Consider the following 13,534-nt stretch of genomic DNA (forward strand, 5'->3'; position numbering starts at 1 on the left):
ATAGTGAATATTAAACTGAAGCTTGACTTTTAAAAATTATACTGCAAATCAAATTGCAATCAGATATTCTTCCCAAATCGTTTAGCCCTGGTAATGACCTATCTTGAGTAAAAGAAAGAAGCCTAGACAGGGAAGAAGTCAAATCTAGTGGCAGGATTTCAGCAGTGGACTTAAGGAAATGTATATTTAAACCCTGCATAATCAAACTTATTAAGGCAGGAAAAATCCCTTTGCTCTTTCAAGACACAAAAAATGATAAATTGCTTCTAATATTCCAATTATATCATTATGGATGTAGATATAGAATTACATATTGTAATAGATTATATATTTACAACGTAGTTATGGCGAGTTCCCCATGTACCTTAATTCATGTGTTTAGAGTGTTATGATGTGATATGAGCTAGAACTGTTTTAACCTGTAAAATCTTGTATTTGATTAATTCTTTGAGGGCTGAATATTTTTCCAAAAAACTCAAGATTTCTGAAATGCATATAAAGCAATGGTTTCACACATAAATCAACATAAAACATCTTATGCTGTGTGCTGTCACTGCTGTTGGCACTTGTTCATTGCTCAATGGGCCAGCAGGAATGAGTGGCGGCCTTTTGCCATGGTTTATAACTCTTGTCATCATAAGTCGTGGCCCTCCCAGGTGTATTTTGCCATAGGTGCAACAGCTACACAAACATGTTCAGCACCACATTCAACTAGGGACCCATCAGCTGATGCCTCACTTTCGTTTTTGATCTCTGTCTCCAGATCACTTTCATTAAAATTGGAGTCCAACAGGTAACAGGCAGATTCAGTGATAATATGCAAAACACTGTCCATAGAGTATTTTGCTTTGTGCATTCTCTTTAGTCTCTTGCCAGAAATTGATGCCATTTTAGCTAACTTTTCTTCTAGCTTACAGCAAATTTCCATCCTCTACCCTTAATTTCAACAAAAGGTAAGGAAATGTAAACACATCAATACGATGAAACTCTTCCAAAAAATATTCCAAACAAATACCAGGCAAGAGAATGGAGAGCAAACACAACATGTGTATCTCAGCCTATAATATCACTTTGAAGGCTCAAGGTACACTACTCTTATGATATTGTATCTAGTAAACCTGTCAAATTATTCAAACCTTATTTCTTGGCTAATCAAATTACAAGTAAGTAATTATTCAAATAATTGAAACTTACACCTCTGTGCATTACATAAACATGCCTTTTTGCTATACTTAAATTATTATGGTAACAGCCACAGCGACGAGCACAGCAAGAACACCAAAAAAAATAAATCCAAGCAGTACTTGTGCAACTAATATTTAAATGTAACAGCCTGCAAAGTCCCAAGCAGCAGCACCTTATAAAAGAAAAGCAACAATCTACCTGTTGGCCAAGTCAAACACTCAGCCTATTGGACACAAGAGTACTATTCCTCCGGTCCTGTACTTTCACAAAAAAGCTTTCACCTGTGCTCCACCACAGTTCTCCTTCCCATTTCTCACAATCAAATTTTAATGTAAACTATATAAAGACTTCGTACCTAAATTATGTGCTTCTAAACTTTTAATTTCTCAACATGTAATCAAGGTGTTTTTATTTTGTAGAGCACTCTGATGCAATTCTTCTTTAACTACAGTTGGCAGGGAAACTGTAGAAGAAAGGTACCTACTCATGTTTAGTACTCAGTATACTAGAATTTTTTCTATAAAAGAGGGCAAAAAATGCATTTGTATGATTCACTTGCAATTAACTTTCAGGAAATCTAACAACTATGAAGTCTGAAAGAGTTTAACACACAAGTAAAGGTGTCAGTTTAATTTTTGTACCTCAATATTCCAATTGTGCTGCTCCATTGCACGCCGACACTGCTCCATAGACTCTATACCAGTGAGATCCTACAAAAGGGAAAAGGTGTGTCAGATTTTCAACATATAAACAGATGTTCTTGGTATATTTAGATTTAAAAAAAATAAATGTACTGCAAATCTTAAAGCACACTGACATTAAAACGAGAAAGCAGGATTTGGGTATCAGTGTTTCTTCCCACAAATACATTTCTGTTAAGAAGTACACACCTGAAGCAAAAATGAAAACTGAATTTAAAATGAAAAAACAGTTGACAGTCAAGAAAATGTTCCAAAGCTACTTCTGAGCATCAGTGCTATAAAAAAGGACTGCTATAAAAGCTTTATTTGTAATACACTAAGCAGATTTAACTATGTCATACGTTTAAGTAGAAACAATAAATAGCAGAAGACATTTAAAAAAAAAAAGAAAAGAAACTTCCCCCTTTCAAACAGACATCAATGAATATATATATGAACCAATAACGGCGTACTGCACAATAATGTGCAGTGAATTCACTTGACTTAAGCATTCCGAGTTTTCATACTCTGTCTCTTTTTAGCATTCGTTTGCTCAGAGGTTGATGCGCTTGCTACTTCCTGAGCAGCTCTTCTTTTCTCCACCCTAGCGACGTGCTTCTTCACTTCTTTCATCTGCATCTTTTCGCGTTAAAACTGATTAAGTTAAGTTTCTGTGTTGCAATTACTTAGTACGTTTTCTTTAATTTGTCACTTAAGCTGGCACTTGTCTTCAATCTGCCTCAAGAATGATTAGTGAAGGTGGTAGGGAATGAGAACGGCGCACATACACATGCGACGCATGACATGCTGCCGAGACTAGATACTACAATAAAATAAAATGGGTAATAAAAATCATCACCCTGAAAGTGGATAGTAGACGTCACATAGTATATGTGTACCAAATTTCAAATCAATAGGCGAAACAGTTTGCGAGCTACAGGTGATTTAAAATACTGGACAGGCAAACGAACAGCCATGGTTGCGTATAAGAAGATGGTTATGCATGAAGTTTGGGAAGTACTACATTTATGTTTTCGTTTTCAGTTTGCCACAAAAAATTTCTGCACAAAACAAAGCTTTTTCTTTTATTTATTTATTTTTTTATTTCTGTTAAATTTTAACATCAGTGATGGTGTGTGTGCAAACATATTTACAACACTGGCATTACACTGAACCAGGCAGAACAGCAGAATAAAACCAACAACATTGATAAAGCCACATTTTATTTTTACATGTATGTATCAATGTACAGTGGAACCTCGGTTCACGACCATAATTCGTTCCAAAACTCTGGTCGTAAACCGAGTTGGTCGTGAACCGAAGCAATTTCCCCCATAGGAATGTATGTAAATACAATTAATCCGTTCCAGACCGTACAAACTGTATGTAAATGTATGTATATATTTTTTTTTAAGATTTTTAAGCACAAATATAGTTAATTATACGATAGAATGCACATCTAATAGTAAACTAAATGTAAAACATTGAATAACACAGAGAAAACCTTGAACAACAGAGAAAACTAACATTGCAAGAGTTTGCGCTATAACCTTATGACCCGATCGTTGTAAACACTTGTTTTTAATGAGTTTTAAGCACAGGGTGGAAAAAAAAGGAACATTAGAACAAATCCGAAATTTATTTAAAAACCAACCACAAGCAACCAAGAAAGTACAATTGCAGGAGTTCACGCTAATAGTCTTACAACCCGATCGCTGTTACAGTAAACACTTTTTTTAAAATGAGTTTTAAGCACAGGGAAAAAGGAACAGTTGAAAAATCTGTAATTTAATAAACCACCAAGAAAAGTAACATTGCAACAAATTACGCTACGAACCATTCCCTGTAAATACTTTTTTTTAATGAAAGCACAGGGAAAAAAAACAAACATTTGAAAAATGAGAAAAGTAACATTGCAACAATTCACACTACGAACTGAAAAATTAAAATCCGTAAAACAAAAACCATAAACCACCAAGAAAACTAACCATGCATGAGTCTACTGGCATGAAGTGAGGAGGAACTGGGAGAAAAGGGGGTTACAGTTTTGAGGGAGAGTCCGGCTCCGCGATGGAGGGAGGTTTTCCTTCAGGTGTTTTCTCTGTTGTGATTTCTTGGGTTTCTGGTGTTTTTAGCTGTTTAGCTGGTGGATCAGTGTGATCAGTTTATCATGAATTCTTTCACAGCTTCAGCTTCGGAACTAGCAGCCTCTCCATGCCTTACCACACTATGAATGCCACTTCTTTTGCAAAACTTTTCAAACCATCCTCTACTGGCTTTAAATTCCTCACTTTCAGCACTTGTAGAAGGATGGTTTTGCAGCAAATCGCCATGAATCTTCCTGGCTTTCTCGCATAACATTGCCTCGCTTACGCTATTCCCTGCAAGTTGCTTCTTGTTCAGCCACACTAGCAACAGCTTTTCCACCTCTTCCAGCACTTGAGGCCTCTACCTAGTTAACGCTGTAACTCCTTTTGCAACATCAGCTGCTTTAATAGATTCTTTCAGTGTGTGTACATACATATACACACACACATATATACATATATATATATATATACATATATATACATATATATATATATATATATATATATACACACATATATATATACATATATATATATACATATATATACATATATATATACACATATATACATATATATACACATATATACATATATATATATATATACATATATATATATACACATATATACATATATATATATATATATATATATATATATATATATATATATATATATATATATATATATACATATATATATATATATATATACACATACACATACATATATATATATATATATATATATACATACATATATATATATATACATATATATATATATATATATATTATTAATAATATTATATATTATATATATAATATATACATACATACATACATATATATATATATACACATATATATACACATATATACATATACACATATACACATATACATATACACATATACATATACACATATACATATACACATACACATATACATATACATATATATATATACTGCTCAAAAGAATTAAAGGAACACTTTTTAATCAGAGTATAGCATAAAGTCAATGAAACTGATGGGATATTAATCTGGTCAGTTAAGTAGCAGAGGGGGTTGTTAATCAGTTTCAGCTGCTGTGGTGTTAATGAAATTAACAACAGATGCACTAGAGGGGCAACAATGAGATGACCCCCAAAACATGAATGGTTTAACAGGTGGAGGCCACTGACATTTTTCCCTCCTCATCTTTTCTGACTGTTTCTTCACTAGTTTTGCATTTGGCTACAGTCAGTGTCACTACTGGTAGCACGAGGTGATACCTGGACCCTACAGAGGTTGCACAGGTAGTCCAACTTCTCCAGGATGGCACATCAATACGTGTCATTGCCAGAAGGTTTGCTGTGTCTCCCTGCACAGTCTCAAGGGCATGGAGGAGATTCTAGGAGACAAGCAGTTACTCTAGGAGAGCTGGAGAGGGCCATAGAAGGTCCATAACCCATCAGCAGGACCAGTATCTGCTCCTTTGGGCAAGGAGGAACAGGATGAGCACTGCCAGAGCCATACAAAATGGCCTCCAGCAGGCCACTGGTGTGAATGTCTCTGACCAAACAATCAGAAACAGACTTCATGAGGGTTGCCTGAGGGCCCAAATGTCTACTGCGCCCTGTACTCACTGCACAGCACCGGGGAGCTCAATTGGCATTTGCCATAGAATACCAGAATTGGCAGGTCCACCACTGGCGTCCTGTGCTTTTCACAGATGAGAGCAGGTTCACCCTGAGTATATGTGAAAGACGTGAAAGGGTCAGGAGAAGCCGTGAAGAATATTATGCTGCCTGTAACATCATTTAGCATGACTGGTTTGGTGGTGGGTCAGTGATGATCTTGGAGGCATATCCATGGAGCGACTCACAGACCTCTACAGGCTAGACAACGGCATCTTGACTGCCATTAGGTGTCAGGATGAAATCCTTGGACCCATTGTCAGACCCTACGCTGGTGCAGTAGGTCCTGGTTTCCTCCTAATGCACGACAATGCCCGGCCTCATGTGGCAAGAGTATGCAGGCAGTACCTGGAGGATGAAGGAATTGAAAAATTGAATGGGGGATTGAATTCACGATCCCCTGACTTAAACCCAATAGAACATCTGTGGGACATTATGTTTCGGTCCATTAGGCGCCGCCAGGTTGCTCCTCAGACTGTACAACAGCTCAGGGATGCCCTCATACAGATCTGGGAGGAAATGTCACAAGACACCATCCGTCGTCTCATTAGGAGCATGCCCCGACGTTGTCAAGCATGCATACAAGCTCGTGGGGGCCACACAAGATACTGAAAAGCATTTTGAGTAGCAGAAATTAAGTTTTTGAAAAAATGGACTAGCCTGCCACATCTTCATTTCACTCTGATTTTAGGGTGTCTACACAATTGAGCCCTCTGTAGGCAGAAAACTTTTATTTCCATTAAAAGACTTGGCATCCTTTTGTTCCTAAGACATTGCCCTGTCGTTATTTGTATAGATATCCAACTTCATATTGAGATCTGATGTATCTAATGTGTTTCTTTAAAGTGTTCCTTTAATTTTTTTTATAAATATACAGTCCCTGACAAAAGTCTTGTCGCTTGTGTACAAATTGACCTGAAGTGCCGCTAAAATATATTTCTAATCAAGATTTTGTTACAAGAAATGGGTCATTTTAATCCCATCAGCTTTTGTAATAATGTTCCAGTGCAAAATGAAACTGACAAAAAGTATTCTAATATTCACAGCTTGGTAAAACCCATTGAGTCAATTTTTGGCAAGACATAAGTGTTGTCGCCTTGTCATATGAGCTTCACCTGTGACTAATAATGGATTAATTAGGTCTCAGGTGTGTATAAAAAGAACCCCAGTACACTAGACCTTTACATCAACTGCAACTAGACCTCTGCAAACATGCCTAAGATTCACCCTGAGACTGAAGTGTTCATTATCAAGAGGCTGAAGACCAAATCCACTGCTGATGTGGCAAACACCTTCAATGTCTCAGCGTCAAGTACAGAGGATAAAAAAAAGATTTGAAGAGACTGGAAACATTTTTGACAAGCCCAGGTCAGGAAGACCCCGCAAGGCAACTGCTCGAGAGGACCGTTTGTTGGCTCGAAAATCCAAGGCCAGCCCATTTTTCACTACAGCAGAGCTCCATGAGACCTGGTCACCTGAAGTCCCTGTGTCAACCAGAACAGTTTGTCGGATTCTGTCTCGAAATGGCCTAAACAAAAGACAACTGAAAAACCGTGTGGCATTTGCCAAGGCCCACAGCCTGCTAAAAGGATGGACGCTGGAAAAGTGGCAGAAGGTGGATTTTTCAGATGAATCTTCTGTTGAATTACACCACAGTCACTGCAAATATTGCAGGAGACCTACTGGAACCCGCATGGAGCCGAGATTTACCCAGAAAACAGTGAAGTTTGGTGGAGGCAAAATCATGGTCTGGGCTTACATCCAGTATGGGGGTATGCGAGGGATCTGCAGGGTGGAAGGCAACATCAATAGTCTAAAATACCAAGAAATCTTAGCTACCTCTTATATTCCCAACCATAAAAAAGGCCAAATTCTGCAGCAGGATGGTGCTCCATCGCATACTTCCATCTCCACATCAAAGTTCCTTAAAGCGAAGAAGATCAAGATCAGGGGTGCGGAAATCCAACGCCCGACTTGTCCGACACGGGTAAATTGACCGTCGAACAAGCGTGTTTTCTGGTTTCAGTTGTCTGCGGACAAGTGCAATTTTTCTGGAGAAAAAAAGAATTAAATGTGCAGTGCAGGGCACATTTTTACCACAACTTTCAAATTTTAAACATTTGGGTATGTACTTCGATGGAAACAGTTTACTTAGGCATGTTCTTCATGTCTCAAATTGGTATTCAATATTGTTTACAAAATGATGGCTGATTTTTTCAAAGGGGAAGCACTCTTGTGGTCTTACATAAGTATTTTACCCTACTATTTACACGCTTGGAGATGCAGTCATTTTTTCATGCCGACATTACGATGTAATTTGATGGTTTTTCATTATAATCTATAACTTTTATATATTAAAAATTATTTTTTTCTACATAAAAATGCGGTCATTTCACCTACAATGCAATTGTTTTCGCCACATAAAGCTTGTTAGGCATTTGATCCTTTATGAAATTTGCGATTTCACGTAGGTTGTGATATATTGAGGAGTTAAGAAATATATTGCGTGACATCAATTTTGATGAGCTGTCTATAGATCGTTTTTGATTAGAGAATTTTTCATATAAAACAAGTTGGTTTTGCGCCGTCAGTTTTTTAAAAATAAACAAAACATTCTGCCGGTTTCCAAACATTATGAAATATCAATAAAAATCTTCACTTAGACGCGATTATTTTTTTCCCCCCGACAACATCGGTAATATTCTTTGGAAATGTAACCTCTTGCTGAATTTCGAATACGTCATTAGGAATTACCTGCGTAACCCATAATGCACTGCGGTAAGCACGATGTTCTCGCTATATGCGTGTTGTTGAAACTGAAGTAAGTAGCATCATGGATGAGAAATGGATCATTTCTTGATTAAAACTGGCAGAATAGGCCTGAAAAACCTAAGGAAGCGTAGTAAGGCCACAGTGAAAAAAATACGGACACAGTGAAGACAAACAAATGTCGAGATTAAAGTCAACATGTTGACTTTATTCTCGTAGTTTGTCAGTTGAATGTCGCAAACTAAATTTCATCTTAAAATGAATGTTTCATTTACTAGATTTTCTCAAACCCCGTCATAAATTAATGTAGCACATTAAATGCTTTATATTAAGTGTTCCCCGACCTAGTTGTTAATCTCTGCGCGCTTGTTAAACTGACTTTCTCTTGCAGTGAGAGGCGCCGGCAGCAATCGCCGCACATTGACTTCATGATATTCCTGCTCAATGAACATTCAGAATACTAAGATAAATACTTGATATCTTTTTCACGATGAAATACATTAAAGCATGTATTAGACATGGGTGGCGGGGGGCACGGTGGCGTGATTGTAGTGCTGCTCCCTTGCATTAAGGGGTCCTCAGGTCTACGTTCAGTGTAGAGAAGTTTATGGCAGGTGTGACGAGGCTCCAAAAAACTGGATACTGTATTTGAATGGGTATCCCACAGGTTTAACTGAAATATTGTGTAAATGTTGGGTTCGTGATCTGGAGGTAGGAGATCTGACGAAGAATTCAATGGATGTTTTTCTGAGCAGGCTTTTCTTTATTGCATGTTTGCTGTGTCTATATGCGTACTAAACCCCAGTTCCTAGCCTTTGTCTTTCTCCATATAACCAATCACCACACGATAAACGTCTTTGTGAAATTAAAACTAGTTATAAACCTAGACCTCAGTTTTCAGAACTTTAAAAACAATTTTCGTTATACATGTTTAATTATGCCATCCATTCAGAGGTCTAAGCTTATAACTAGTTTTAATTTCACAAATACGTTTATCGTATGGTGATTGGTTATGTGCAGAAAGAAAAAGGATAGGAAATGGGGGTTTAGTACGTCAGATAGAGACATGAGTCTAAAGGTAAGAAAAAAGTTGGTTCAATTGAAAAAGCGTTTTCTAAAGCTGAACGCTTGAAGGGTTTAGCGTTATGCTAGGCTGTTCAATGCTGCTTCTTTAGAAGAGTTTGACCCATGACCAGCTGTGGAATTCTGGCTGTCACCTGGCAACAGGCACATCACTCATAAAAAACCTGAAAAGTCATCAGCATCCACTTCTGCAGGACCATCAGTCCAGGAACCATGCAGTTCAGCTCAAGCAGAAATGAACAGCATTCAGCCCATGCTGTCTGAGATGGTAAAGATTCTTGGGGGAGAAGATGTTGCATGTTGAAGAACATGAATCAGGACAGTGTTCTGTTATGTAACTGTAATATATGAAAAAAGAACTAGTGTAGCTATAATGAAGGCATTGTTTATTAGCCAGTTAAAATAAGGGGATCTTTTATATAATGTTCTAGAGCAAGGTGGCAAAATACTACTCCCTGAAAGAACTTTTTTCAGTTTTAAAATGGAAGGCAGTTTTGGTATCAATAAAAGAGATCAGAAAAAATAAATTATTCTTCACTTTTGTTATTTGTTTATGGGCAAGTGAATTTAACTGGCGGACAAGTGGATTTTCTAAGTTTACTTGTCCGTGGACAAGTAGAAACAAATTTGATTTCCACACCCCTGAAGATGCTCCAGGATTGGCCAGCCCAGTCACCAGACATGAACATCATTGAGCATATATGGGGTAGGATGAAAGAGGAAGCATGGAAGACGAAACCAAAGAATATTGATGAACTCTGGGAGGCATGCAAGACTGTTTTCTTTGCTATTCCTGATGACTTCATCAATAAATTGTATGAATCCTTGCCAAACCGCATGGATGCTGTCCTTCAAGCTCATGGAAGTCATACAAGATATTAAATTTGGATCTCACAGCACCACTACTTAATTTGCTGACATATTTTTGGATTTGCAGTAAAGTTGTTCATTTTCTGTATAGGCGACAAAACTTTTGTCTTGCTCAAATTTGACCTTTCTGTCTTGATTAACTGATAAATCTTTTTTCAGTGAAACTAATTTATTTCAGTGCATTAAACATCATTTGGGAGGGCTTTAGCTTTTCATATTAGCTATTTCTAACACCACTCACAAGCAACCAAAAAAGTAAGACTGCAGGAGATCACGCTATTAAACTTAAAGCCTGATCGCTGTAAACACTGTTTTTAAAATGAGTTTTAAGCACAGGAGAAAAAAAGGAACATTAGAACAAATCCGAAGTGCATGCAAAAACCAACCACAAGCAACCAAAAAAGTACTATAACAAGATCACTCTATTTTAGCCTTACATTCCAATCGCTGTAAACACTTTTTATAAAATGAGTTTTAAGCACAGGGAAAAAAGCGAACATTTGAAAAAAGAGAAAAGTAACATTGCACCTAATCGCGCTATGAACTGAAAAATTAACTTTTGAAAAATCCGTAATACAAAAACCACCAAGAAAACTAACCTTGCATGAGTCGAGTTCTGGCATGAAGTGTTTTCCTTCAGGTGTTTTCTCTCTTGTGATTTCTTGGGTTTCTGGTGCTTTTAGCTGGTGGGAGCGAAAGCCTCATGCAGCTATTCCAAAAACAAAGTTCTTGTGACCCAACCATTCGTGTTTGCCCTCCACATTACTGGCAGTCTGGCTTTGTTTGCATTATGCTGCTTGAAAGCACGAGGGTTCTCAGATTGGTAAATGAGTAAACTGGTAAACAGTTTAAGTTCAAAAGTTCAAAACTTTCTTCTCACCACTCTTCACTTGCTTAGAAGCCATAGTTAACTGCAAAAGCAGAGTGCACGTCTGACTGAAAACAATGAACAAGGAGCGGCTTTGCTTAAATGAAAAAGCCAGGCAGCCACACGGCTTGCTCGCTTTCTCTCTCTCTCTCTCTTTCTCTCTCAGCCTGCCTGTGGTGGGGGGATGGTTCGCTTGCACTACAGCCTGCGGATAGGCAGGCAAACACGTGCAGCAATCTCCTCCTCCCCCTCCCCAGCAGGCACGTGCTCGCTCGCTCTTGCTCTCTCTTTCTCTCAGCTCAGCTCAGGCAGGCAAGGGAAACTGGCTTGTTCGTAAATCGAGTGTGTGGTTGTGAACCAAGGCAAAAGTTTGGCGAGCTTTTTGGTCGTGAACCGAGACGTTCGTGAACCGAGCTTCCACTGTATATATATTTAGACTCAAACCGATTATGACAGCTGCAATCGAAGCTGTGAGAAAACACTAAAAAGGAGGCGTGTCAGACGTCGTGGTACATTTTCTGATGCAGCTAGACGGAAACAACTTCCTGACGCTGCTGCCAAATACACAAAACAATTACTTTGACAATCATGTTACGTTATTATTAAAATGTTTCCTTTTCTTTTTCATTACTTCTTTAACACACTACTTCTCCGCTGCAAAGCGCGGGTATTTTGCTAGTCTATACTAATAAAAGGCAAAGCCCTCACTCACTCACTACTAATTCTCCATCTACCCATGTAGGTAGAATGCTGAAATTTGGCAGGCTCATTCCTCACAGCTTACTTACAAAAGTTAAACAGGTTTCGTTTCAAAATTCTACGGGTAACGGTCATAACGGTCGACAACGTCTGCCATTTTGAACTTTCTTATTTATGGCCCCATCTTAATGAAATTTGGTAGGCGGCTTTCCTGCACTAACCGAAACCGATGTACATACTTATTTCGGTGGTATGATGCCACTGTCGGCCGCCATATTGAACTTTCCAACGGTCTTTGTTACTTATGGGCCCATCTTCAAGAAATTTGGTACGCGGGTTCCCAGCTCTAACTGAATCCTACTTACGTACATATATACGTCCATAGCCTGCAGCTTGGTCACCGTGTGAGGTGGCATTGGGGCCCCCATCCCAATGCCTCCCGCGTTGTTGGCTGCCTGCCTATATAGGGCTGTTCGTCGCTCCGGTCTCTACATTCCCTTCCTTGCTTCACCACGGAATTCATGTCTCCCTGCTGATAGCTACAGCCTTTTTATTTAATCCACGGCTTCTCCACTGTTTTATTGTCCGTTTATAACGATTATGGTTATGGTGTAGGTATTTTAGACTTACTTTACATTGTTCAGGTACCCATTTCCTTTATCGTTCCAACCATACCCCTATTAACATGTCTATCGAGGTGATCACCATCGATCAAAGAACTGCCACTTACCGACTGGTTTCCATGCCCGGAGATGGCAACTACCTTTTACATTCTCTGTGTTACATATTGCATGGCTCACTCTTGATATCCGGAGGAACATTGTGTCTTATGTTTTGAATGACTGGGACAGGTTCAAGGTGTGGACTGATGACGGTACAGGAGACAATTATACTACACAGGAGCACTATAACAGTGAAATGCTTAAGCCCTTCACCTATACAAAGAGATCCTAAACATATAATTATTGGTATATTTTCCCTCAGTTTAAAAAGGTTTAATTTTCTTCTTAATAAAAATTTTAAGGCAGTACTTCGCCACTGCGAAGCGCGGGTATTTTGCTAGTCACATTATACAGTGCATCCAGAAAGTATTCACAGCGCATCATTTTTCCCACATGTTATGTTACAGCCTTATTCCAAAATGGATTAAATTCTTTTTTTTTTTTTTTAAAAAAACGCTAAATTCTACACACAACACCCCATAATGACAATGTGAATAAAAGTTTACTTGAGGTTTTTGCAAATGTATTAAAAATAAAAAAAACTGAGAAATCACATGTACATAAGTATTCACAGCCTTTGCTCAATACTTTGTCGATGCACCTTTTGCGGCAATTACAGCCTCAAGTCTTTTTGAATATGATGCCACAAGCTTGGCACACCTATCCTTGGCCAGTTTCGCCCATTCCTCTTTGCAGCACCTCTCAAGCTCCATCAGGTTGGATGGGAAGCGTCGGTGCACAGCCATTTTAAGATCTCTCCAGAGATGTTCAATCGGATTCAAGTCTGGGCTCTGGCTGGGCCACTCAAGGACATTCACAGTCATCTTTCCCTTTATCCTGACTAGCTTCCTGTCTCGGAGGTCTACAGACAATTCCTTTGACTT

General features: G+C 38.3%; 1 protein-coding gene across 1 annotated transcript in view; it reads right to left on the bottom strand.

Annotated features, from left to right (window-relative positions):
* The window catches only part of faf2 (Fas associated factor family member 2), a 67,664-nt gene that overhangs the window by 44,509 nt on the left and 9,621 nt on the right, over nucleotides 1–13,534 (bottom strand). Inside the window, exon 2 of the mRNA XM_039774135.1 lies at nucleotides 1,827–1,895. Within this exon, the coding sequence (XP_039630069.1) occupies nucleotides 1,827–1,895 (69 nt within the window). The remainder of the gene's footprint in view (nucleotides 1–1,826; nucleotides 1,896–13,534) is intronic.

This window comes from Polypterus senegalus, chromosome 13 (assembly GCF_016835505.1).
Source record: "Polypterus senegalus isolate Bchr_013 chromosome 13, ASM1683550v1, whole genome shotgun sequence".
In the NCBI taxonomy this organism is placed as follows: Eukaryota; Metazoa; Chordata; class Cladistia; order Polypteriformes; family Polypteridae; genus Polypterus; species Polypterus senegalus.